Source organism: Microtus pennsylvanicus, chromosome 7 (genome assembly GCF_037038515.1).
Source record: "Microtus pennsylvanicus isolate mMicPen1 chromosome 7, mMicPen1.hap1, whole genome shotgun sequence".
Lineage (NCBI taxonomy): Eukaryota > Metazoa > Chordata > Mammalia > Rodentia > Cricetidae > Microtus > Microtus pennsylvanicus.
This window is the reverse complement of record NC_134585.1, coordinates 21,661,040-21,688,830: the sequence shown is the minus strand read 5'-3', so window position 1 is coordinate 21,688,830 and position 27,791 is coordinate 21,661,040. Positions and strand designations below refer to the sequence as shown.

The 27,791-nt window shown below is 50.2% G+C and overlaps 1 protein-coding gene across 1 annotated transcript in view; it reads right to left on the bottom strand.

Moving 5' to 3' along the window:
* Hk1 (hexokinase 1) overlaps positions 1-27,791 on the bottom strand; it is a 68,522-nt gene that overhangs the window by 19,102 nt on the left and 21,629 nt on the right. The window contains exons 2-8 of the mRNA XM_075980147.1: positions 24,439-24,601; positions 14,823-14,971; positions 8,665-8,784; positions 5,029-5,124; positions 4,367-4,466; positions 4,091-4,274; positions 442-597 (exon numbers count right to left, since the gene is read on the bottom strand). Coding sequence (XP_075836262.1) covers positions 442-597; positions 4,091-4,274; positions 4,367-4,466; positions 5,029-5,124; positions 8,665-8,784; positions 14,823-14,971; positions 24,439-24,601 — 968 coding nt within the window. The remainder of the gene's footprint in view (positions 1-441; positions 598-4,090; positions 4,275-4,366; positions 4,467-5,028; positions 5,125-8,664; positions 8,785-14,822; positions 14,972-24,438; positions 24,602-27,791) is intronic.

Genomic DNA, 27,791 nt, shown 5'->3' with positions numbered 1-27,791 from the left:
GTGAGATGTGTGTGTTTGTGTAAGAGCGAGGAGGGCGCGGTTTTTGAAACCACACAAGAAAATTATCCATAAAACACTTGTACTAAGTTATTTCTTTTTTTCTTCTTAAGACTTATTTTTTTTTATGTCTGTGGTTTTTCTGGTGCACCACACGCGTGCTCGGTGCCTGCAGAGGCCAGAAGTTGGATCCCTGGAAACAGGTGACTGTGAGCTGCCATGAGGGTGCTGGGGACTGAACCTGCTGAGTCATCTCTCTAGGCCCCTCAGCTGTTTTTTTAAAGACCTTAGCAGAAAGATTGTGTAGATAAACCAGCGGGGTTAGGTCGGCTCCTGAGGGTGAGGGGAGATTGATCCAGAGAGCCTGGTGTTTGGGGAGAAGCTGTCCCCAGTCCAGAGTTAAGAGGCCCCTGCCTCCCTCCTAAGCCCCCAGATGGTACCTACTTTTCAATGGCTGACACGTCACTCGTGTTGAACTTGCCCCTGGTGAGCAGCTCCGGAGTGATGCGCCCCTCAAACAGGAGGCCTTCCTTGGCCATCTTCACCAGGATGAGCCGGACCAGCTCCCCCATGTACATGCCGCTGACCATCTTCTCGAACCTGCAGGAGGGAATCCATAGGTATCTAAGTTCCCTCTGACGCAGGAAGGAATCCCATAGGTATCTAAATTCCCTCTCTTCCAACACCAGGGTCAGCATTCAAGGAGGCGACAGTGGAAAAGCAGAAGGGACCCACTGCCTCTCTCAAGCTCCCAGGCTCTGTGGTAGGCAAGGTGCGGTTCAACAGCGGGTCGCTGATTCTAGACAGGGTGGCCACCTAGGAGGACAGGACACTGCAGGGCAGGACAGGTGAGGAAGGCTGCCTGGAGGTAGGGAACTGTTAGGATTTAGATTGGGGGACAGGTGAGAGGTTCGCCACACAAACCAAAGGATCATCTCTTACACAACCGCATGATGTACTTTCATGGGACCGTCATTCCTAGCACTATACCACAGAGCCTTCCAGAACGGAGGTAGCCAGGAAATGCCCAGCTCAGAAGAGTGTGTAGTGATATTTTGTGTTTTAACAAATAAATCTTGCCTGAAGATCAGAGTGCCAAGCTAAGCCACTTGCAGTGGTGGGGCACACCTTTAATCCCAGGACTCACAGAGGCAGATGGATCTGTTAATTCAATGTCACCCTGGGCTATAGGAAACTGACCCAGTCTAAAAGAGAAACAGAGCTCACATAAAGATGATCCCAGCACTAGGGAGGTGGAGGCTAGAATGATATGGCTGGGTGAAGAGGAATGTAAGGCAGGAGGGGACAGGAGCTGAATGCAATCTGAAGCAGTCAGTCGGAGGACAGGGTCGCCCCTTTGGTCTGAGCATTGGCAGAGGTAAGAACTCTAGTAACTGGCTGCTCTGCTTCTCTGACCCTTCAGCTTTCACCCTGATAGCTGACTCCAAGTTTTTATTATTAAGACCAATTAGAATTTAGCCAGGCAGTGGTGGCACATGCCTTTAATCCCAGCACTTGGGAGGCAGAGGCAGGCGGAGCACTGACTTAGAAGCCAGCCTGGTCTACAGAGCAAGTTCCAGGACAGGCAAGGCTACACTGAGAAACCCTGTGTTGAAAAATCAAAAAAATAAATAAATAAATAAATTAGAATTTATGCTATAGAAGAGGAAAAAATGTCTGTTTTGAAAGGTGGGGGAAGCTATTCTCCATGAGGAAAGTGGTTACTTGTACATTTGTTTTAAAAATTATTAATTACGTGTTGTGTATATGTTGTCTGTGTGGCAGAGTATATGTGCTCACAGAGGGTGGTTTTGAGCTGCCTGACATGGATCCTGAACTTCGGTCCTCTGCAAGAGCGGTATATACTCCTAGCTGCTGAACCATCTCCCCCACCCCTGTACATATGCTGATCACAGCCTTGGTGCTTGATGACAAAGCTGGAGATGACAGGTATCAGGGACGGGAAGCTTCCCAATAACATGGGCCCCTGAGGATCGCTCTACCATGGAGAAGCTGAAGTTCAGAGAAGTCAATATATCTATTCATGGAAGAACAGCAACAGCAGATCTGGGTTTGGAACTCAGACCCCTCAGCCCTGGAGCCCTAAATCTTCACTTTCTGGGTGCAGGAGCTGAGACCTGGAACTGGTAAGGAGCTGAGATCAACAGATGTCTCTGTGTCTGATGGTTTCAGGTTTTTTGTTTAGTTAGTTACAGGCTGGTCTAAAGTTTGATCTACAGCAAAGATGAGCTTGAATTTCTGAGTCTCCTGTCTCCAGAAGGCCTGGGATTATAGGTCTGGTTTATACGGTACTGGGGTTCCAACTCAGGGCTGTGTGTGTGTTAAGCATCCCCAGCCCCTCACAGCATCCTTTGCCCCCTGGCCTCCCTCTAACAGCCAGAGGTGGGCTTTGGGTAGCTGAAGGCCAATCAGCTCACCCCACTGCTCTGGCCAAATTCAGGAATGGGCCAATCTCACAGTGAATGTGGTATGAGGACGGAGTACCTAGGGGAGTCCGTGGATGGAAACAGCACATGCCAAGTGAAGACTCAGTCTGAGGACTCTGGGGCTTGACACCATATTTGAGTCAGACCCAAGTATGGTTGGTCAGGGACCGGAAGGAACCCCTAAGCCACGCAGACCAGAGACCTCCTCTTGAGGGTGGCTGGCTGGCTGGCACCCCCAGGGCTGGCAGTGACACAGCAAAACAATTTGTTCCAGTCAGAGCCATCCAGCAGCCAAAGATGCTGCCGGGCCCTCGAGCACCCAGCCTGGCCTGTCGGTACAGCACACGGTCCCCTTCCAAACACAGTCTTCATTGTTCCCTGTTCCTGACAGGCCCAGGCAGGCCCGCTTGGCTCCAGAGAGTGGAAGAGAGTGGAAAGCTCCATGGCCTGGCTGTGGGAAGAGCCCCGCCGAGTCTAGGCTGGCATCCCTGAGCTGGCAGAAGGCAAGCAGGGCCCGACAGCCGATTCCTCTCAATTCTGTCGCCACTGCACATCTAGGCCTTGGTTTCCTCTACAGAGGACCCATGTTCACACAGGTCATGACCATGAAATCTGGCTACTGTGTGCTTACGACCTTGCCTGTGTCTGGCACTTCCAAAGCTATTTATATATGCATTTGAGATGGGGAGGGTGTCTCACGTAGCCTCGGCTGTCTTTGAACACACTATAGCACAAGATGACCCTGAACTTGTGATCCTTGTCTACCACCTCCTGATGATAGGACTATAGACGTGTATCGCTGCACCCAGTTTATGACATACTAGGGATGGAGCCCAATTAATCTATGACTTGATATGTATGGAGATTTTTGCCTGCCTGTATGTCTGTGTACCAGGTGTGTGCTTGGCGCCGTGAAAGTCAGAACTGTGTGCAAATCTGGAACTGGAGTTATGGTTTGGGGTTGCTGTGTGAGCATTGGGGATTGAACTTAGGTCCTCTGGAAGAGCAGTCAGGGTTCTAAACACAAAGCTATCTCTCCAGCTCTAAATTAAAAAAAATTGTTATTATTGTGTGTGTGTGCACATTTATGTGTTCATGGGCGCACATGCCATGACACACATGGAGATGAGAGAACAACTCTGCAGCTGTGGCTCTCTCCCTATCTTTACGTGGGTTTCAGGACTCGAACTCAAGTTGTCAGGCTTACACGCAAAGCACCCTCATCTACTAAGCCACCTTGCCTTTCAAGGTATGAACTCCATAGCTGTACAGCTAACCAAGCAAGAAAAGTCCGGTCACGCAAATCTGAAATAGAGGGCGGGCTGATAGTGCAAGCCTGTCATCTCAGCTACGCAGGAGGCTGAGACTGGAAGACTGTAAGTTCAAGACCAAGCTAGGCAACTTAAGACTCCATTTCAAAACAAAGAAAATACAGTTTAAAGGCTGACGATGTGGCTTGGTGGTAGAGTATTTGCCTAGCATGCCAGAGCCCCGTGGTCCACACCTGTGTGACAAAAGCAAACCAAACCAATGGGTGACAGCATTTGTGGCTACCTGAATTTATAGATTTCCTGTCTACCCACCAATCTTTCGCTAAGTGCTTCTTAAGTTAGATATATGTAGCTGGGAAGAGAAAGTCTACTCACAACTGCTTCCCAGGGTTGAGGGACCCCCGGTCTAACTCTCTGTCAAACTCGGTCCGGATGTCTTCCAGGGACCCGTCGTCCCCAAAGGCTCCCCATTCCGTGTTAATACACATCCTCCCCTCGTCGCCTTCCACCAGGTCAATGTGTCGCAGCTCCTCCATGTAGCAAGCATTGGTGCCAGTACCTGGGAGAAACAAGGTGGGGAGTCGTGACCACACACGGAAGGGGAGGGGACCTCATGGGCTGCGCAAAGGATGGAGCTCAGGAGGCACCTACCAATGATCAGGCCAACTTCACACTGTTGGTCATCGTAGCCGCAGGTCATCATGGTCCCCACTGTGTCATTCACCACAGCCACAATGTTAGCGTCATAGTCCTGAGGACCAGCGATGAAGAGAACGTCACCATCAGCTCCCACATGGGTGCAGAAATCCCAACCCCAGAGATAAGCTTGGCAGGCATGCTTCAATTCTCACACGCTACCAAGCTAGTGGGTGGCGCTGGCTTCACTGCAGCCAGGACTCAATTAACTGGATTAGAGAGCGGTGATTACGTTATGGAAACTGCAAGGTCCCCTTAATTATCTGGCTCGGGATTCTTTGGGGAGTGTATTTTTCTTGCGGAGCTACCTACATTCCTCTGCAAGCCTCCAAAGCGCAGCTGGCAATTCCACATGCGCAGGAGGAAAGCAGAGTCCAGTGCTCTAATCCCCACAGGTTACCTGGGAGGGTCTCTCTCTGCCGCAGGCCACCTCTGGTGGCTCTTCTGAGACTTCACATCTGACTTGTTCCCCTGGGCTAAAATTCTCACTTGTCCCCTGTCAGGGTGTTCAGACCACAGAACTTCCGTGTCCCTCCCCTCCGGGCAGCATGAGCGGTACGCCATTTTAAGATGGAGATTGTCCCATACCCGAATCTGCACAACCTAAGAGAAATTACCCCTCGCTTCTTAATGGCTTTATTCAGCAGCTTGACCACGTCTGTCCCTTCCACACCACTGGCTTTGAACCGCTTTGTCCATGTGATCAGGATAGCCTGCAAAAGAAAGTGAGAAAGTGGATGAGATCAGAATGGCAGCCCACGGCCTTGGGGGCTACTCCTGCACGGGGACAGAGCAGACGCCCTCAGTGACAAGTGGCCTCTACCAAGTCACATTGGAGCCAGAGCTGTCTATCCACTTAATGGGTTCTCTGGGGCAACTTTTTTTTTAATGATTTATTTATTTTTATTTTATGTGCACTGGTGTTTTATCTGCATGTACGACTGTGTGAGGGGGTCGGATCCCCTGGAACTGGACAATTGTGGGCCACCATGTGGGTACTGGGAATCGAACCGGGGTCCTCCGGTTTGGAGCCCTCTCTCTTATGCACACCCAGGTGGATGTCAGCCGGGACCCATTCAAAAGAGCTGGAGAGAAGCCTCAGCAGTTAAGAGTACTCGGTAGCTGGGGAGAGGACCTGAGTTCAGTTCTCAGCATCCGTATTTGATGACTCACAAGCACCTGTAACTCCAGTTCCAGAGGATCTGACACCCTCGCCTGACCTTTGTGGGACACAAGGAAAGCAATGGGCCAGCAAGGTGGCTCACTGGGTAAAGGTGCTCCCCAAAAGCACACAAACTTAAAACTGATGGGAGAGAGATCCAGAGAAACCAGTAAGACCTGATTGGTGGATCACCTCCTCAACTTTTCAGCCAGGCCTCAACTTCCAATTCACAACCAAACAAAAGAGGAAAAAGCCATGCTAAGCAAATTAGCCTTGCCAGGGCCGTGGTACTGAAGCACTGTGGGACCTGTGCTGCTTTGAGCCTTCCACCCCCATCTGTACGTGACGCATCCACCATCGGATAGTACGATGCTCATCTCTGCTTGCACGTTCGTGGAGCAACAGCAAGCAGAAGAGAGGCTGACTAGGCTGCGTTCCCGGGAGCATGCGTGAGTTGGGACTTAGCTCTACATTACACTTTGTATCATTGCAATGGTTTTCACACATGGCCTTAAAAAAATAAGAGTAAAAGAGAGAATAAAAGAGTCCTACTTGGCCGCTCTTTTCTCAGTGGGGAAGGTTGCTATAGACACAGCAGCTTTGCCGCGGTCATTGCCAAGGCCCTGCCAGCCTCCCAGGGCTTATACAAAGAAGAGGGGCCTGACCTGGCTCTGAGAGGCGTGCAGACTATGGGCTGCACAGGAGTGGGCAAACCCTCAGTGAGTTTGTGATCCTACACTCTGGAGCAAGAATGACTAAGCCCAGCATTAGAAATGACCCTGGTCGCTGTTTTCTTCCCATCAGCCTCCACTGAAACAAACACAGACTTGGGTGACTGGAGCCAAGCTCCTACCCACTTCCTGGTGGGTGTTATCTCATTCCTCTGAGGAACATTTTGTATGTTAAGAATGGAGTTGGTTTAGCTTTGGGCAATGGAGCTCCCAGCCTTGAACCCTTCCTCCGTGGGGGTCAGGGTTGGTAGGTAAGTCACACTTCCGGCTCCTCCTCTGCCCACAACACCCACACCCACATCTATTCCATCCTGCAGGCTCCTGTCCCCAGGAGGATGTCCCTCCTGCCACCCCTTCCTCCCTGCTTCAAAGACTGCTTTGTGGAGGCTAGGCCATATCCGCTAGCCATGCTCTCTCAGGGCCTGGCCCAGTGCCTGTTAGACACTTAGTCGTCACGTTGGTCACTTAGCGGCCATCTCGGTTATTAGACCAACTGCCAGGTCTCTAATTGACTTTTTGAGACAGGGTCTCATGTGGACCACTTTGGTTTGAACTTGCTACACAGTTGAGAATGACCTTGATCCTCCTGCCTCCACCTCCCAAGTCCTGGGTTATGACTGTGTTGGAATTACGAGCATGTACCGAGCTGGGTATCAACCCCAGGGCTTCATGCCTACGAGGCAAGCACTGAACTGAGTGGGATCTCTGCCCAGCAATTGGATATTCTGAGAACATATCTTCACACAACTCTTGCTAAAGTAAACCGAACTGTTCCATCATTAGCAATGGTTATTAATCTTTTAATGTGCCTAATGTACAAACTAAACTTTCTCAGTGATGTGAAAGTATTGGCAGAAACACACACACACACACAGTTCAGCATGATCTAAGTTTAGGCGCCTTCTGAGGAACTGGGACCTTCCTCCCATGTTATCACACAATAGCAAGCATTGAGGAAGGGCTGGGAGAGGTACTCTGGGGGCCCAACTGCTCTAAACAGCTTGGAGGTATCAAACTGACAAGTATCTAGGGAGTCTAGATGGGACTTACCCAAGTTCCAGACGGAGAGAAGTGGGGACAGGAACATCTCAGAGGTACTCAAGGGAGGGGGGCACAAAATGCAAGGTAAGACCCAGGTGCTCTCGGTTCAATCATGAATAATCCGGGTCACCCCATGAAGGCCTCGGCTCTCTATCCTAAAACAAGAGGCTCAATCTACTGAGCCCTTCTTCTGATTCTGCAAGTCAAACAAACGCACAGCCTCCGGCGTCAGGAAAAGCAGCAACAGGGACCCCATCAACAAAGGGGTCCAGGTACTGCTGAAAAGCAAGCATGCAGGACACCCGGTACCCAAATGCTGCAGTAAAGTAGACTGGTGTGAAATCACATTCTCTGCTGGCTCCTGGGCTGCAGGCAAGCCTCAGTTTCTCCATCCATAAGGGGGCTCAGAAGCACTTAACTCACAGAGATTATGTGTTAGCTATGAAGTGCACTTGAAAACATGGGCCTGGGGCCTGCTGGGCCCTCAGAGTTAACTGGCATTGGTACACACACACACACACACACACACACACACAGTGGGGTTGGGGCTTGTTCTGACCCTTCACATAGAAAAGGAACAAGCTCCGCCTACTTTTTCCACCTCTTCACAGCTCTCTGAGGAGCAGTTTTACCGCAGGGTAGAGCTGAGTGTATCCTTGCCAAACAGATGCATGAATGAACAAACAGCAAACAGGAAAGTTGCCGGGAGAAGTCAGCCACCTGGGAGCTCGACAAGGAAGCCAGAGGTTTCTCTTAAGGAAGACACCCTGATTCCTGAGGCACAGCACCTGCCCAGACTCGCAGTCGCCATGTGGCTTCCAGGTAAACACACTTCAGTCCCGATATCGCTTCTCTGCATAGCTATCGATCCTGTCTACCTTGCTCACCTACGAGAGTCCCATCAATGGTTCCCTCCACCTGGTGGCTGTAAGTACCATAACTGACTGCTAAAACTACACCAGCAACTAAAGCAACTGGTCAGCAGAACAGGCTGGAGGCATGGCTGAGCGGGTAGAGTGCTTGCCCAGCATGTACTAGATTCGGGGTTCAGTCCCCAGCATCACATAAACCAGGCAAGGAAGGAGGACCACAAGTTCAAAGTTATCCTAGGCTACTATCTAGAGATCAGCCTGGGATGCATTTGCCCCCTCAGAAGAGGTTTGGGGGTGGGGTGGGGCATAAGGAAGGAAAAGAAACACGACCCCACAAGCTCACATTAATTTTGGCAAATGGTTCCAAAACCATGAGGCATGCAAGTCACCCATAAAAGGGGAAGAAACCTGAGGACATGGTTGCCATCTTCCCCAAGGCATCCTCACCTCGTCTATTTTGGATTGTCGGCAGGGGAAAGAAAAGGTGAATCCCACGGGCAATTTCTTGTCTTTGATCTTCCTTTTCTCCATGAAGTCTCCCAGGCACTCAGCGACATGATCAAAAAGCTGGAAGGTACAGAAGAGGGACATTAGGGTTGGGGGCAGAAAGAGGACTGTTTTAGAGTGAGTGCGTGCGTGTGTATGCGCACACGTGCGTTTGTGTGTGTTTGTACCAGCAACCAGCTCTCACAGAACAACTCCAGCCCCACAAAGGTTACTGGTCATCTAGGCACTGAAGGGACATTAGAAACACAGAGAACCAACAAAGAGTCTTCCATGACACCCTGGCCATGGGTTTCCATCAGCTGGTTACTCCCTCACTCCCCACGCTGACCCTGGAATTCCTCAGGCAGCTCCAAGGTTGGAACTATCAATCAAAGCATTGTGTTTTTGCTTCACCTCCTGGAGGAAAGACGAGCACTCCTGAAAGGCATGGAATCCAAGTGTGGCAGGCACAAGGCTCTCACAAGCTGCACCTGCCCCATCGCCGACACCCACGTCCAGAAGTATAAGTGGGGCTGGGGGTCTGGATTAGCGTACAGCACTTGTCTAGCCACAACGCCCGTGTCTGATCCCTGGGACCTAACGCCACCCCGATTTCTAACACTCTCATGTAGGACTGGAAAAGGAGCCAGGTGTGCTCCGGCTGTCTTTGTTCTGAGTCATCCACGCATCTTTAAGGGCTGCCCCCCTCATCACTGTATAAATCCGCCATGCTGTGACTACCCCACAGCGTGCATCCAGCATTGCCACGTAAGCCCGCTGGCTCTGACTCAGTAGGTATACGCACAGCGCAGGAATCCACCAAGAAAGAGCCCAGAAGCCTGCACATACACTGCTGAGGGTAGGGGGCCTTTGGGGGCCCCCACAGGGCTCCTTAGAGTCCAGAAGAGGATGGTTGGTGTCAAAGTGCCAAACCTTAGTCACCTTGACCCAGCTTAGAGAGGACCTGACTCACTGCTGGGGTTAGGGAACACCCGGCCCATTCTGACTTGGGAGCCTTAGTGCGGAGTCACTATTACTCAGGCTACACACACTGCAGCAGTATCTCAGACTGAAGAGACAGACACGTGACCGTCCTCTCTGGAGAAACCAGGCTAAGCTTCCTGTGACCTACTTCAGACTGATACAAACCCCTTCCTAAGTCAGTTCTTGAGCCCTGTGCCAGCTGCACCGGGGGCTTCAGGCACTCCTGGTCCCAGTGAGCTGAAGGAAGGAAAAATGGTCGTGCGGGAAGGGCGGGGCCTGAAATGGCTCACTGCAGCAACAGGGCCACAGTAGGCACCAGGAACACATACCCAGCACCTGGAGCCGAGCCAAATGCATCTCCCCATAGCCCAGCTGCACTGGGTGTATTGGTGCACACCTATGATCCTAGCACTGGAGAGGCTGCGGGAGGAGGGTCCAGAGTTTCAGGCCAGTCGGGGCGACAGTTAAGTTCCAGGCCAGGCTAGGCATCTTAGAGATGCCCTGTCTTCTGAAACAAAAGGTAAGAAATGAGCTTGGGATGCAGCCCAGTGGTGGAGCACTTGTCCAGCATCCCAAGACCCTAGACTCAATACCCAGGACCACAAAGTAAATGGAATGAATGAATGAATGAATGAACCCTCATCACCTTCCTGACAGCATGCTCATTATTTTAAAACTACACACAGAGGCTCTAGTGACTTATGTTTATAATCTCACACTTGGGAGGAAGAGGGAGGAAAATGAGTGTGAGGCCAGTTCTGGGCCAGCCTGAGCTAGCTAAAAATAAACAAACATTTTAGGGCCAACGAGATAGCTTAGCAGATAAGTGCTTCCCACCAAGACTGGGAGACTGGGTTCAACACTTGGGCCCCATATGATGGAAAGAAAGAACTACCTCTGACAAGCTGACCTCTGACCTCCACATGCTCCCACTGTGGCACGTGTGCACCTCCACACACATGCATACACACACAAGAAAAAAATCAATTTTTTTAAGGAGGGGCAAGATGACTCAGTTGGTCAAGTGCCCTCCCCGCAAGCATGAGGACCCGAGTTCAGATCCCCAGAACACATATAAAGGGCCAGGCGAGGTAGTGTACTGCGGCCCTGGTGTGGGGGAGGAAGAGACAGAGCAGCTCGCCAGTCAGCCTGGCCAGTCAGTCAATGAACCTGGCTTCAATGAGAGGCCGTGTCTCAAACAGATAATGTAGAGCGTGTTGGAGAAGGGCTACCTGACAGCAATCTCTGGCCTCTACATTTGTGTTCTCACACACGTGTATGAGCACCCACACAACTTGTAAATACATATGCTACAGAGAGAGAGAGAGAGAGAGAGAGAGAGAGAGAGAGAGAGAGAGAGAGAGAGAGGGAGAGAGGAGAGAGAGTCAACTGACTAGCAGGGCAAATAATGGCAAAACGAAACAAATAAGAAAAGCAACAATGTTAAGTATTATTCAAAATTATCAAAACTAATGTTTATGAGTGTGTGTGTACTTACGTGTGTGTGGTGTGTGTATAAGATGTATATGCACATGTGTATCAACATGTGTGTCCCGGTGCTCATAACTGACGCCAGGGGACAATATCAAGTGTTCTATTCTATCACTCTGTTGTATTACCTTGAGAGAAGGTGTTTCATTGAATCTGGAGCTGGGCTGGTGACCAGCAAGCTAGCTCAGGCCATCCTCCTGTCTCTGTTTTCCGAAAGTATTGGGGTTACAGCCATTTGGGCAGCCACATCCAGCTTGTTGTTTGGTTTTCTTTTTCTTTGAGACGTGGCTTCTCTGTGTAACCTTGACTGCCCTGCAAACCAGGCTGGCCTCGGGCTCAAGAGATCCACCTGCCTCAGCCTCCAAAGTGCTGGGTGGGATTAAAGGTGTGTGCTACCACCACCCGGCTACACCCAACTTTTTATGTGAATTCTGGGACCCAAACTCAGGTCCTCACGTTTGTGCAGCAAGGACAATGACGGCCGAGCTGACTCCCTGGTCACTTAAGCCGTGTTTTAGCAATGTTGTGTGTAGCTTCTGAAATCATAAAGCTGAAAACCGAGAGAGGCTTTGAGATACCATGTGGGTGAGAGGGGAGAAAGGGAGACTGAGTGGAGGGCCCTGCAGGGTGAACATACTGTCTGCTCATCTCTAATTTCAGATAACAGGTTTAAAATCAGTATAAAACATCAAGTCGGACAGTGGTAGTGCACACCTCTAATCCAGCACTTGGGTGGCAGAGGCAGGTGGATCTCTGTGAGTTCGAGGCCAGCCTGGTCTACAAGAGCTAGTTCCAAGACAGCTAGACGTTACACAGAGAGACACTGTCTCGACAAACCAAAAAACAAACAAACAAACAAACAACAACAACAAAACCCCAAACATCTACACATCACGGAGGGTGAGATCCCCCACAGGATCCAGCCCCTTAAGCCTTCATTGCTCATAGCCAGTGAGTCTGAGCAGCTCCACGGGTAACATGAGGACCTGGGTCACCACAGAGCTCCACAGAAGAGGCCAGTGATCTCAGGAGATGGGCCACTCGATACCAGGCAACCGCTATCACCAGAATGCTACCAGAGATGTTCCGACTTCATCCCCATCCTTCCTCCCAGCCTGCTCCCCTCGCATCCTGATCCATAGCCACATTTTCTCATCATCAAAGATCTAAGAAACAAATAGAGGCTCAGAGGTTATGGGAGTTTGAACGTAACTGACCCCCCATAAACTCATAGGGAGCAGCACTGTTAGGAGGTGTGGCTTTGTTGACGTAGGTGTGGCCTTGCCAGAGGAAGTGTGTCACTATGGGGGCGGGCTTTGAGGTTTCCTATGCTCAAGACACTACCAAGTGGTCAGCTGACTTCATGTTGCCTGGAAGATGTAGCACTCTCAGCTCCAGCACCACGTCTGCCTGCATGCCGCCATGCTCCCCACCATGACGATAATGGACCGAACCTCTGAACTGTAAACTACCCAATTAAATGTTTTCTTTATAAGAGTTGCTGTGGTCACGGTGTCTCTTCACAGTAATAGAAACCCTAACTGAGACAGAGGTCAAGAACACTCAAGTTAGGTTGGTGGCATCCATATCAGGTGGCTCACAATACCTGGAGCCCCAATTCCAGAGGACCCAATGCCTTCTTCTGGCCTCTTGGGGTATTTACACCTACAGGTATGCGGCACACATTTCTATAATTTAAATTTTTGCTGGATGTACTAATGCACACCTCTAACCTCAGCTCTGGGAGGCGGAAGCAAGTGGATCTCTGTGTGTCTGAGGTCAGCCTAGATGGCAAAGTGAGTTCCAGGACAACCAGGGCTATATAGTGGAACCTGGTTTCAAAGTAAATAAGTAAATGAAAAAAAGGAAAAGAAAAAAAAAGTCCTAGTGGCTGAAACTGTAACTTCTAGGGGTGAGATCACCTCCGAAATCTCAGAATTTGTCCAGCTACTAAAACAGCTGACAAGGGCTTCTCATGAAGATGGACATAACGGATACCTAGCCACACGGTTGCCACGGTGATTAAATGAGCCACGAGACAGAAAGTGTTTATGTGTCAGCCACTTGCACATTACAAGCATGGTACTTGATGTGTGCTATAAAATAAGACACCACGCCACCACCGTCATCATCATTTTACGTGACTTAGAAGGAACGAAGAAACAAACAGCAGGAAGCGAAAAGATCCCAGGGATAAGAAGGAAAACTGGGGGCCCAGGCTGGAAGGAAATTACGGAGCAAGTGTCCCCTAGGATGGAGGCACCCCCTAAACAAGCCCTGCTCCTAAGAGGCCGAGGCACACAGGGAATGTTTGCACGCTGACAGTCTCAGCAGTGGCTCAACCTCGGGACCAACAACAGCAATAAGCCAGCACTTGTTAGGCGGATCAGGACCTGCCAAGCAGGCTGCTGGCTACCTACAGAAAAGAAGCCACTCAATGGGCAATGGGGACATGGGTAGGAGACCTCCCTTTCTCATGCAGTATCCTTGAGCTGAAGGGACCAGTCTCTAAAGCCCAGTGACGGAGGCAGGCCCACCTAACGTGGCTTCACCTGCCTCCGTGGCTGACGGTAAGGCCCAAGTCAGAGACAGCGTTTCCTTGCACGTTCACTGTGCTATGCTCCGAAAAACTCAGAATCCAAGCAGCAGGCAGAGTTTGAGGCCAGGATCAGCTCCTGTCTAGGTGGGTTGCTCTGACTCGCAGCCACAGTAACTTAGGCACTCAGTGGGGATCCTCTAGAGAAGGCCCCTGGGCCTCACCTCACAGGCCACCCCAGAACCATGGCTTTCTGTGGAGAACTTGAACACTGCCATCCACGAACTCACACCTTCCCCAGCAGGAATCAGGCAAGCTTCTAACTGTACCAAGACCACAGCCCCACTGTGGAATGTGGGTGGGTACAAGCTCCCATCCATAAGAGTAATGGAGCACCCCCGTGTGATAGGCTCAGGGGACCCAGAGATGAGTGAAAACCTGAGGGGACTTCCAGAACCTTAGTCACAGGGTCCTGGGGAGATAGGGACCCACCACACATCACAAAACAGGTCTTCTTCACGTGTGCACACATCCTTTGGTCAGGAAGGTTGGCCCTGCTCAAGGTCCTGTGGAAGGAGGAGAAGCTGGGGGTATAAATGCGAGGAGAGATGGCCATTTCCAAAGCAAAGCTCGCAGCCTCTGCTGGCTGAACCAAGGGTGTGTGCACACCATTAAATCAAGAGCACAGAGCTCCCGATACTCCAAGCTGGGAACCACTCCACTGGGCCTGGCTTCCAGGGAGTGGGTGAAGAAGCCAGTGGTCTGAGAGATGGGCATTTCTACCCAAAGGGTAGGCTAACCCTCTGCCAAGGAAACAACCCCGGATCCTTTAGGAGCAAAAGCACTTGCAGCAATGCCATGGGGCCTCCCTCCTCACAGCCTTCACCCGCGCCCACACCACCAGAGTTCACCAGACGGTGCATGCCTCTTCAGGCATAAGCACCTCCACACAGCTGCCTCCTCCCTCCCCTGGGGGTCCTTTACAATCGACACTTGTGACAGACCGCCAGTGAGTCCTGCCATGCCCCAGCTTTCAGAAGTCTGGCCCCTGTGGGTGCTCCAAGGGAGGCTGGCTTGACTGAACAGAACGAGGAAGACAAGGACCCACCTGGCTTCCACTGCCGTGTACGATGTTCTCTGGGGTTTCGTAGACCTCAGACTCCATGAAGACATTCTGGTTCTTGTCGTGATTCACCTGCACCCGCAGGATACGAAAGGAAGACCCGCCGAGATCCAGGGCGATGAAATCCCCCTTTTCTGACAAGGGAGGAAAGAGGTGTCATGTCAGATTGAAGTGTGAGAAGACCCTGGGCGGTATCCACCCTTTGGATCTGGCCCTATCTGTCTGCCGCCAGCCATACGGCACGTTCAGCAGAAAGTGCGCTCATCTTGCCTGGCCCTGCTGGAGCAACCCTAGTCTCACACTGCAGAAGAGGCGTGGAACAGGACACAAGGCTCCATTCCACCTTCCTCGGATTCCTTAGCCCATTTAAAGAGCAGCACTGACACCCATAAATAAAGACCACACAACGCTGGCTTTTTAGTTTGTTGAGATGGGGTCTCAGGTAGCCCAGGCTAGCCTCAACATCGCTATGTAGCTGAAGATGACCCCAGACTCCCAACCCTCCTGCCTGAGCCTCCCAACTGCAGGGATTAAAGGTGTGTGCTGCCACACCCAGCTTGCACAGGATTTCAGCGCAGGAAAAGCCTGTGCTGAGGTCCGTCCTATGCCTGGGGTTCCTTCCACGTTGGCTCAGATGCCAACCATGGCTTGCCCAGAGCTCCGGTTACTCCTTGGGTTGATTTTCCATTATTGTTGTAAGATATATACAACATGAAGCTTAGCACTAGGACCATTTGAGTGCACAGCTCAGTGTCGTGAAGGGCAATGCAAGGTTGAGCAGCTATCACTACTGGCGAAACTTTTCTATCACCCAGTGTGACTTGGATACCATTAATCAGTAACTCCTCATCCCCATCTCTCCCTAGGAACCCCCACTGCACTGTCTGAAAGTGGCCCGTTCTAGACATTTCATATGTGGAATCGGGCATAAATAGTCTTTTGTGACTGGTGGCTTTTACTTCGTGTAATGTCATTGATGCTACAGCCCGGATTACCAGGCCAGGAGTGATAGCCACCCTTGTCTCCTTAAGTACCAGTAGCCCTCAAATCCACGGCCATCAATATCAGCCTATGGAACCTCACTTTCCCTGAGAAGGATAACTAACACGCACAGCACACGCACACACAGTTTGCCATTTGAGTCACATATCATGCAATTCATTCATTCAAAGTGTACGTTTCAAGCCAAGGATAGAGGTACATGCCTGTGATCCCAGCACTTAGGCTAAGACAGAAGGATTACAAGTTCGAAGCTAACCTGGGCTACACAGTAAAAACTTGTCTAGGGTGAGTGTATATTTTTTTGGGGGGGGGGTGAGTGTATATTTTAAAAAGTCCAAAGGTTAGGATATAGCTCAGTGGTAAAATACTTGCTCAGCATATGAGAGGCCCTGGGGTTGGTCCATAACACCACAAACAAAAAAATAAATAAATGGAATTAAACAACACTTTCCTGGGCATTTCATATAAATGGTTGCTTTTTTTCGCTTAGCAAAATGTTTCTCTAACGGGCCTCTACAACGCACTGTTTATCAGCATTCTGCTCCGTTCTTTTCGTGGTTAGTGCTATCCCACTGTCTACACGCGCCGCATCTCACTCATCCCTTCATTAGCTGGTCGACACGGGCCGTTTCCACTTTGGGCTAGTATGATCAACACTGCCAGGCACACTGGCACCCGGGCTTGTGTGTGTGTGAGTGCGCACATGCAGACACGCATCCTCATTTCTCTTGGCTGTATGCAGGGGGTCGGACCGCCTGATAAAGCATGGTTAGCCTGTAGAAATGCCAGTGTCTCACAAACTGGCTGCATTACTTTCCTGTTTGTGATGGGTGAAATCTCTAGTTTGTCTGAACCTTCAGGAACGCGTGTGTGATGTCATTTTCCACTGCCACCCACATCTCTCTGATGAATGCTGACGTTGGAACATCATCTACCTACAGACTGCCCATCTATATCCACCCAGACCCTTTGCTCAGATCAAAACAGGAGGGGTCTTGATGTCAGATATATGGGGGTATGAGGACTGATCACTCAAGTATGGCAATCTGAGTTCAACCCCCAAACCAAAGTAAAATGCCAGATATGGTGGTGCACATCTGTAAACATCTGTAACCCTACTCCTACGGCCACTTGGGAGGCAGAGACTAGAGAATGGGCTGGAAGCCTGTGGGCCAGCCTGAAGTGTACTGCAGCAAAGGAAATGGGGGCTCTATGTCAACAAGGTAGGAGTTGTCCTCAGACCTCCACAAGCATGATACGGCATTAATTAGTAAGTAGGGTCAGGAATGTAGCTTAATAGTAGAGTGTTTGCTTAGCTAGCCTGGGTTGTCTTAGTCACTGCTCTATTGCTATGAAGAGACATCATGACTAAGGCAACTCTAATAAAAGAAAGCATTTAATTGGGAGCTTGCTTGCAGTTCTAGAGGGCTAGTCATCTTGGCGAGAAGCAGACAGGCATGGTGCCGGAGCAGTAGCTGAGAGTTTTGCATGTATCTGATAACCTAGGCAGCAGGTAGAAAGAGAGAAGACTGGGCCTGGTGTGGGCCCCATTCCCTGTGACACACCTCCTCCCCCAAGGCCACACCTCCTAATCCTTCTGAAACAGTTCCAGTAATGGGGACCAATCATTCTAACACATGAACCTATGGGGGTCACTTTCTTTCAAACCACCACATAAGTTCAGTTCCTGCCAAAAGAGAGAGAGTGGGATAAAGTGGGGGGTGGGGAGGGGAGAGGGAAGGGAAGGAAAGAGAAGGGAAGGGAAGGGAAGGGAAAGCGAGGGAAGGAAAGGGTTGGACAGATAACTAAATAAAGCGCTTGCTACCCAAGCATGAGGACCTGAGTTCAATCCCCAGCACCCTGTAAAGAAAGCCAGGTGCAGCAGCATGTATTGTAATCCAGCACTGGGAAGGTGGACAGTGGATCCCGGGTGCTCGCTGGCCAGCTAGCCTAGCCTACTTGCTACCCCCCAAACCAATGAAAGACCCTATGCTAAAAAAAAAAAAAATAAGACAGACAGCACCTGAATACCTGAAATCGACCTCTGGCTCCCATACACGCATGGACACTCTCCCACGTATATTCACAGAAATACAACAGCAGCAGCAGCAGCAGGGCTGGTGAGATGGATAAAGCACTTTCTGCGCAAACCTGAAGATCTGAGTTCAGTTCCCGGACTCGCCCCCCCATAACGAATGGGAGGAGAGAACCAACTCCACACAACTGTCCTCTGAGCTCTACACACGTACCCCAGCACGTGCATACCGCCATACACGCATCATATGTCCACAATAGTAAGAAATAAACAAGTTTTAAAATATAGTAACAATAAAGAAAAGTGCAAACATTTAAAATTTTTTCTTGTTACTTTCGTGGGGCTGGGCATTGAGCCCTGGGCATACCATTGCTAGGCAAAAAATTTTTACATTTTCATGAAGTAGCATTTATTTCTGGTTTTGCCCTTTAGTTCTGTGTTGTGTATAAGAATCCAAACTGCAGCTGGGCTGTGGTGGTGCATACTTTTAATCCCTCACTCAGGAAGCAGAGGCAGGAGAATCTCTGCGAGTAAAAGGCCAGCCTGGTCTCCAGAGCGAGTTCCAGGATGGGCACCAAAGTTACACAGAGAAATCCTGTCTCGAAAAGCCAAAAAAGAATCCAAACCACCAAATGCAAGTTCACAGAGGTCCATACCTACTTTTAGGAGCTTCCCGGTTCCAGCTCTTACACTTAAGTCTTTTCTACGTGGAGTCAATGTTTTGTACAGGATATGAAGTAAGGATACAACTTGGCTCTTTGTGGACAGACAACGTCCTGGCACTGCAGGCTGAAGAGACTATTTTCCCTCACTGAATAGCCTTGGTATCCTTGCCAAAAATCAACTGACCATGAAAGTGTGTCTCTGTTTCTCTGTATGTTTTATGTGTTTGGGTTTTACTTTGTTTTGTTTTGAAACAGGGTCTTACTGTGTAACCCTGGCTGGCCCGGAACATTCTATGTAGACCACACTGGCCTTAACTCAGAGATCCACCCATCTCTGCCTCCTGAGTGCACAGATTAAATCATGTACCACCAAACCTGGCTTTATTTTTATTTTTTGAAGTTAGGGTTTCTTTTCTGCCAAAATAGAGTATTCTCTTTCATACAGTGGATAAATGCTTATATTTGATTCATTATAAACTTTTATAATTGGGAAATTTTTTAGTTGCCAACTTGGTCTCGTGTTCAGATGAATAAAAGAAAGTGGGTTTCCTGCCATCGACGTTCCAGGTAACGGCTGAGAAGTTGGGGACCCTGGGCTGGCCCATCCTACCCTGTCCTGATCACCCCCCCATCTCTACTCAGCCTCTGAAATAGGCACAAGGCAGCAAGGTTCCAGGGAGCTCAGGTGAGAGTAGACAGGACAACCAGAACATGCCAGGCCAGAATTCAAAATCATCTGGACGACAGTAAACAAGAGGATGGATTGGAAGAGCACCCGACAGTGGCTGCTGAGAGCCAAGGGGGCTCTCTTGAAGCAGGAACCTCCCTACCTGAGGTGTCCCTGGCTCCATCTGATAGGTGTCTCAGAAAAAAAGGGTTGCTACACCTATTTGAATATCACTTTCACCGCCCAAGAAATGCTGGGACAATATTAACTCCATCCCACAATTCACGGATAAGGAAGCTCCAAGCAAACTGGTCCTACCAGTGGCCAGGGGACCCTCCCTTCTCACCGGCTCATTGTTTTTTTCTTTTCTTTTCTCTTTTCTTTGCTTTTCTTTTTTAAGATGTCTACAGCCTTATCTCCCTCAGCTGGGTGAATGATAAGCAGATTGGAGACTGCTGCCCTGTGCAGCGGAGTCTGCAGACAGCAGACAGTCTGAGTGTCTAAGCTGGCTCAGCAGGAACCGCCTAGGTCAGTTACAAGGTCTGTCTGCCCTTCTGTTCTGCCAGGCCAGGGACAAAGAGAATGGCTTCAGGTAAGTGCCACAGGGGATTTGGTAAGCTCTGTTGGATGCCTGGCATTTCCTTAGCTCCAACTCAGTATCTTCCTGCCTAAATCGCTTAAGTAGCTAGGATTACAGGCCTGTACCAGCCTGCCAGCCTGCCTGCCTGCCTATCTATCTATCTATCTATCTATCTATCTATCTATCTATCTATCTATCTATCTATCTATCTATCTACATGCATCTATCTACCTATCATCTACCTACCTATTTACTTATCTAATCTATCTATCCACCTATCTATCTATCTATCTATCTATCTATCTATCTATCTATCTATCTACCTACCTACCTACCTACCTACCTACCTACCTACCCTCATCTCCCCTCTCCTCTCTGACAAGGTCACACACAGCATAGCCTTGTCTTGAAGGCACAGCTAAGATGACACTGAACTTCTGATCTCCCTGCCTCCACTTCCTGAGTGCTCAGCTTACAGTGTGCCAACAGGCCCATTTCAGGCTCACTCGTCTTATGAGGCCAGCTGAGAGGGGGTGGAGTCAGAAGAATATGGTCTGCGTTTTGCCTTCTCTCTATCTCCTTCCACATCAGCGATATCAGTGAATTCTAAAACCCTCTTCACCCTTCCTCAGGAACTGTGCTTACACAGACCCCATCGGGGTCCTATAGCCAGGAAAGGTTGCTTAGAAAGGCCCTCCCTCCCCACGAAGTACATCCGCCCGCAGTGCAAGGGCGATGCTGATAGAACTCACTATGCTTCTTACAGTGCCCTACAGGTCCCAAAGCCCCCAGAGCAGGGAGAATCATGCCCTCCATTTCATGTTTATTATTTCGTTCAGTCCAATTAGATATTTCTTTAAACAGAGGAACTCGCCAGGCCGTGTTGGCACATGCCTTAAATCCCAGCACTTGGGAGGCAGATTTTTGAGTACAAGGTCAACCTGGTCTACAAAGCGAATTCCAGGACAGGCTCCAAAGCTACAGAAAAACCCTGTCTCAGAAAACAAAACAAAACCAAACAAACAGAGGAACTCATGGCAATTCTCCTGCCTCAGCATTCCCAACTGCTGGGATTATAGGTATGAGTTGTCAAACTCCCTTATGCCCATTTTACAGACGAGGCAACAAAGGCTGAGACTGAAGTAATTTCTCTGAACAAGTCAGTGAAAGTGCTGGGGTCTTCTCCATTTATATGGATTTTGTTTCTTTTTACCTCCTCTTCCTTCAAATTCAGCTTCTTGCACCAGCAGCTGACTGCCCTCCAATTTCCGTAGTGTATCCTTAGTCTCCGATCTGCCTTCCCACTCCAGGGGCCTCCAACTCTAACCCCTCCCAGCTTTTCCCATCCTCAGGGGTGGGGGGGGGGGAAGGAGCCAGTCTTCAAGAGAAGAAGGCTCATTATGCAAGGCTCTGAAGGGCCTGGCATCTCTTCCCTTCCATCGATGGCCATTATTACCAGGAAATAATGAAAAGCAAACACAGGGCCAGGTGTCTCTCTGAGCACCAGCCTGTGTTGGAATACAAGGCAAACAGAGGCTGCCTTCATGAAGGGACCTGTGAGTGAGCTGCAGGCAAGCCAACCCAGGGACAACCTTCATCCTAAACGTCACCAGAACCAGCTCTGAAAGAGGGACCCACACGCCACTGGAACTTCGAGTTGTCGTAGCCAGTACTAATTAGATCCTGTCTCAAAACAGGAAGGAAATAGCACGTGGTGGTGCTCACCTTCAACCTACAATGCTAGAGGCAGAGGCAAGCATATTTCTGTGAATTCAAGGCTAGCCTGGTCTACATAGTGAGTTCCAGGCTAGTTAGGACTGTGTAGTAAGACCTATCACCAGAAGTATCTATCATCAGACTGGAGAGGCGGCTCAGCAGTGAAGAGCATTGACTGCTCTTCCAGAGAACTGCAGTTCAGTTCCCAGCACCCACGTGACAGTGCACAACTGTAACTCCAAGATCTAACACCCTCAGACAGACAGACATGCAGTCAAAACACCAATGCATATAAAATAAAAATATAAAAATAATTAGTATAAAAGATATATCTATGACCATTGTGAGTGTGGCAGCACAAACTTGCAATCCTCCCTCTGGAGAGGCTGAGTCAGGGGCACAGCTAGTTCAAGGTCAGCCTGGTCTACATAAGACTTTAGCTCATTTGAAAAAACAAAAACAAGAAGGGAAAAATATGACCAAATACACTATAAATCATTCTGCTTTGCATGGAAGAAGATAATGGGACATCTGTATGTTTCCAGAAAATGTTTTGTGGCTTCTCCTTTGTAAAGAACATGCCATGAGCCCTGAGAGAGACAAACATCCAAGAATACACAGCTTCCCACAGCTCCTGGACTAATCGGGACCTATAATAGCCTTAGCACTAAGTGGGGCAGGGGGAAACCTCAGGAATGAGACACAGTCAACCCAGAGCAACCGCATGAGAAATACTGTCCACTAAAAACATCCAAGGGAGCCGGAAGAGACAGCACTGGCTGCTCGTGTAGAGGACCCGGGTTCTATTCCCATCACCCACCTGGTGGCTCATAACCATCCATAACTCCAATTCCAGGGCATCTGATGCCCTCTTCTGACTTCAGAGAGCTCAAGCACACACATAGTGCACATACATACTTGCAGGCAAAACATTCACATACTTATAAAAAAAAAAAAACCAACAACCCTCACACCTTTATTCCAAGCACTTAGGAGGCAGACGCAGATGGATCTCTGTGAGTTCCAGGCCAACCTGGTCTACAGAGTGAGTTCCAGGTCAGCCACCACCGCCTGTTATTTATTTATTTTTTTTAATGAACAATTCCAGATGAATAAAACATGGAAGCAGACTCTGGGGAAAGCAGTTATGCTAAAGCAGACAAAGTCCTTCCCACGCGGGACTGCTCAGGGCCTTTAATATCAACCTCAGGTCCCCACAGGGAACTAGAGAATGGGGTATTTCCCAATGAGTGGGCTTTGTCTGGAAGCATGTGGAGGGGGATGGCTAGGTTTGAGACCCTCAACCCTCAAACCTGGATAGTGGGGAAAGTGGGGGAGGGGCACTGCTTGACTAAGGGTACTTGAAGGGGCAGGTGGGAGATGCGAGTTCAGAAAAAAAAAAAAAAAGAAGAAGACATTTCCTGCCTGTTCCTCCTCGCTGATTACAGTGATCAGGTAACCTTCCCAAGCCTCCAGAATCCCCACCTCCCCAAGTCCAGCTCACTTGCCACTCTCTCCCCTCCCCTCTCAGCTGCAAAAGGCATAGCTGAACTCAGTTAACAGCCATGAGAGAATCTTTGTCTGTTTATGGGCTCACCCAAGGCTAAGAAACAGTGAGAGTTAACACACAGGGCCTCCCTTCCCCAGTCACAGGCACCAGAACATTCTGAGAATATAGCAGCCAGGGTTGTTCTGCCCACTAGAATTGCTTCAAAAGCTGAACTGCTCTCAACCGACCCTTGAAGAAACACGCCAGACTGAGTTGGAGCCAGCTCAACTCTTGAACAAAGAAACAGAGATAGAGGCAGCAACATGTGTACGGTGAGTCCCATTATAAAACAGGACAAACAAGACAAGTGGTAAGGCCGGCTATAGCCCGGACTGTTCTGGCTCTCAGCCAGATTGCGCAGCAAGCCCAGCACTTGCCCTTTGCTGGGAAAACATCTGTAAAAGCTGCAGTTTTGCTGGCACGGGCATACGAGCTGTTTCAAACCGTCTCTAGACAAGATTGAAAATCCAGGCCTCCAGAGCAGCAAAGAAACTGCAGAAGGGCGGAGGCCACACTCATGGGAGTGAACTCACAAAGAAATGACTTCCGGGAACCTGGCTCCCCTCGCGGCATGCTGTGGGTGAACCCCATCCTGGTGCTGGAGTGACTCCAGCATGTTCCTTTGCAAACTAGTAGTAACTATGAATTGGCTGGGCAAAATGGCTGCCCCTGAGCAAATGAGGCCATGGGCTCCCAGCTTCCACTTGGCCCGTGATGAGCGGATGCCAATTCCCTGGTCAGGCCTCGGGGAAAGTCCTTCAACTCCCTGCAGCAGGCAGGAGCCACAAGAACGCAGACTGAGGGAGAATTCCTGGTGCTACGCTGATATTGTGTAGGGAATTTGTCCAAACGGGGACTTGAATGCCCTACCTCTGAGTCCAAGCCCTACCTGGCCACTAGTCATGCTACTTATCTGGGGCACCAAAGGGAGGATGGCCAGGTGCTTGGGATTCCAAGAACCTTTGGTTTATTCTAGAGATGGAGGATAACCCCACACAGTACCTGAAAACCCTAAATGCCATACTTTCAAAGTGTCGCATAGACCTGCCCCGGAGGACAGGTCAGCATTGTCCAATATGGTGCCATCAGCCTGGCAGACAGATGACAGATGGGTCGATATAGCGATAGAGGGATAACCGGATCAATGGGAGAACAAGAGAATGGGTGGGCAAGTGGGTGGGTAGGAGAGTGGGTGAATGGGTGGGTGGGTGGAGAGAAAGGGAAGAATGGGGAGATCGACGGGAGAACAGGTGGGTGAGTGGGTAGGTGGATGGATGGAAAGATGAGGGAAAAGATGGACCGATGGGCGAGCGAAAAGCAACACCTGAGCAAATGCCTGTGGGAAGGATGGTCACAGGGCACTCGGAGCCCAACCTCGGAGACTCACCTGAGCCGTCAGGGATGGACCTTACAAAGGTCGGCAACATCTTGACCGTGGCTGTTGGGTTATAATCCCGGGAAAGGCCATTCTTCATCTCTTTCTTGAAGCGTGTCAGGATATCTATCAGAATTTCATCAGAGAGCCGCATGGCATACAGATACTTATCAATCTGGGGGAAAGATGAGGAAGGAGAAGAGTAAGTCTGAGTTCAAGGGAGATTCGGTTTGGCTCCAGCCTGACTGGGTGAGACAGGGCGAGAAAGTGGTGGCCTGGACAACTGAACTTCAGACACACTGGAGCAGCCCCGAGGGGACCAGAGGAGGCTGTCCAGCTCCTCAACTGGGCCACCCAGAGCAGGTGCACAGGCGCTCGTCCCTCTTCCTCACCTACAAAATGAACAAGACAACTCCAAGGCCCCTTCCAATCCTGGAAGACTACAAGGCAAATGCTGTCTGGTCCCCTAGGATACGATACAGGCAGGTTTCCTCCTCCAACAGAGGGACCGTAAGCATCCTTCCCGCTATGAGTGAGGGCTGGTACCTCAAGGTTGGCAGGACCATACAGGTTAAGATCATGGACTCTGGGGGCAGCCACACAACTTCAAGGCCTAGCCCTGTTATCTAAGACTTGCATGGATTTGTTTATTCAGTTGAAATAAAATAGGACTTAACCAGGCAGGGTGGTGTATGCCTATAATGCCAGAACTCAGGAGGCCGTAGCAGGAGGATTACAAGTTCAAGGTCAGCCTGGACAATACAGCAAGGCTCTTTGAAAACAAATAGATCAATTAATGATCAATGACTGGATGGATGGAGCAGTAGTGCCAATGGGTTTCCTTGGGCACGTGACTTTTTAAAAGTTTTATTATTTTTAGTTTATATGTATATGAGAGCTTTGCCTGTGTATGTATCTAAGTGCGCTGCCAGATCCCCTGGAACTGGAGTTAGAGATGGTTGTGAGCCACTATGTGGGTGGGAATCAAACCCAGGTCCTTTGCAAGAATATCAGGTGCCCCTCCCTGCTGAGTCATCCCTTCAGTCCCAAATACAATTTCTAAGCAGGTAGAAGTGGTCAGCCAAAGAGCTAGGGCTTTCAGAGAACACGGGTGGCTAGTCCCAAGAGGAGGCATTAACCTCACCCTCAGAATGTATGGGGTCAGCGCCAGGGGCCCCATGCCCACATGTGGGGACTCTGTGCCCACTCAACATGTTCACAGCTCCAAATAGATCTCTGTCCTTTAAACTTTTTTTCGGTCCCTGATGCTCTTCCAGTTCACAGGCTCTTAATCTCAAACCCCTGGGAGGTCACCGACTGTCCTCTCTGTTTAAGTCGCTCAGAAAGCTTTTTACTGGGAGCTGGGGGTATCACTCAGTAGAGTACTTGCCCAGCATGCGTGCAGGCCCGGGTCAAACCCAGGTCTGGCAGCACATGTCTGTATCCCAGCAGTAGGCAGGTAGAGACAGGAGGATGAGGAGCTCAGCTCCTCCTGGCTACATGGGCTATAGAGAGAGTCTCTGTCTCAAACGAAGTATTCACGAGGGAGCTGGTGGTGTAGCTCAGTGGGGTACAGTTCCTGGTACAAGGCCCCCACCACAGTGGGGGCAAGTGGTTACTGGCGCCGTCGATGCTCAACAGGAACTAGACACCTGTTCTCGTGGGGAGAGCCTTGTGACGTCCCCTGGCTTTTTTTCCCCCACCGTTGCTCTCTTGGCTTCTCTGCACCTATAAAATCCAGCTGAGCCCGAGCAGGTAACACTGAAGATGTCTGTCTTTCCATTCTACTCAATCACCATGGGAGCCTCTCACAGGCAGGCCCAGTCAGTTCTCTCCCTCCCTTCCCTGCGCTGCCACCCCATCCCCGAGGTGCCCACTCTCAATATCAAGACTCTCTGACAGCACCCGACCACACTCCCTAGCTCCTGCTGCTGCTGCTGCCTCAGGCTCCTCTCTCTGGTCCGGTGGTCACCTCCACCTGAAATGCCTTCCTTCTCTTCCCAGCTACCCAGCCCTTATGAGCCCCTTAAGATCTAGGTCAGGAGTCACTTGCTCCTGAAATCTCCCAAGTCTTGGTCCTCAGCACGGATCACAACTTCCTGTGTGTGTTCCCTCCGCAGTACCTGTGCTGTCTGTCTCAGCCTCCCCAGAGCTGCCACCCTCCTTTGGATCCCTGCAGCTGGATTTATGACCCAGTAACACTGATAAGACCTTGCTGCTGAACATGGCATCTTGGACTCACTGTTCAGAATGGCTAGAAATGTCCTGACTAAGGACAGAGTCCCAGGCCAGGTCACCTCTGCATATTTGCTCTGGTCTCCAGGCCTCCCTCCAGGCCCTGCTGTCTCCTGTTTCATAGATAACCATGGTGCTAAGAGTCTACCAGTCCTCTGTGACCCGAGGGAATCACTGTCCCCCGTCCCCGTGTCAGCTAGCCACTCTTTCCTTTCTCCTTCATGGCAAAGTCAGAAAAAGGACAATCGGAAGCTACAAAGAACAGGCTAGAAACTGCCAGAAGCATGGCTCTGGGTGGAGACACACAGTGTTCTACCCCAAGTCTGGCAGCACCAGCGTGGGCACCAACAAAGGTCACAATACAAGCATGCTAGAGAAGCCCGGAGGGGGGCGACGTCAGGAAGTGTGTCCGGGCAAAAGCAGGTGCACATGTAGCCGAAGGTAAGCGGAAATCAGTTCTGTGTGGATGGAGCAGATAGTTCAAGAAGTGAAGAAATCAAGAGGACATCACCCAGAGCCCTAAGAGCCACGCCAACAAATACAGACCTGATCCCAACACATGGCAAGCCTAAGACAGCGTCAGAGAGGACCCAGTGGGATGATGGCGCTTCGGAAGGAGCAAGGTGTCTGCACAGAGCAGGGACCTGACCCTCCAGAAATAGTCATGAGGCCACCCCAGCTTTCTGGACATGCCTCACCTGCCACCCTTCTCACACAACATCCTGACTGTCTCATCAGGCACATGCCCATCCCTTCTGACAGTGTGGGTGCCCCAGGGAAAGGAAGTGTATTGAATGGAGCTTTGCAAGTCGCTTGGCACAGGGGCAGCTTGGATGTTGCTGGCTGCTGGAGTCCTGCTGCAGCCTGAGTGTGGTTTCCACAAACCAAGTGTTTTCACGTCCAGTGTGTCATTTACCCTTCAAGAAGACCTTGTCGGGGAGATGTTCTTAATCCGTGTTTTACGGCTGCAGGAGCATGGCTACAAGCACCTACGGGATCCATTCCAACACAACCAGGGGGTACAGTTTTACACCAGCAAACCTAAGGCTCCCCCTGCAACCATCCTTGACCCTTGAGGTCTTTGAGTTGGATACGTAGAAAGAAGGTTCTAGAAAATGCAGGACTCTCTG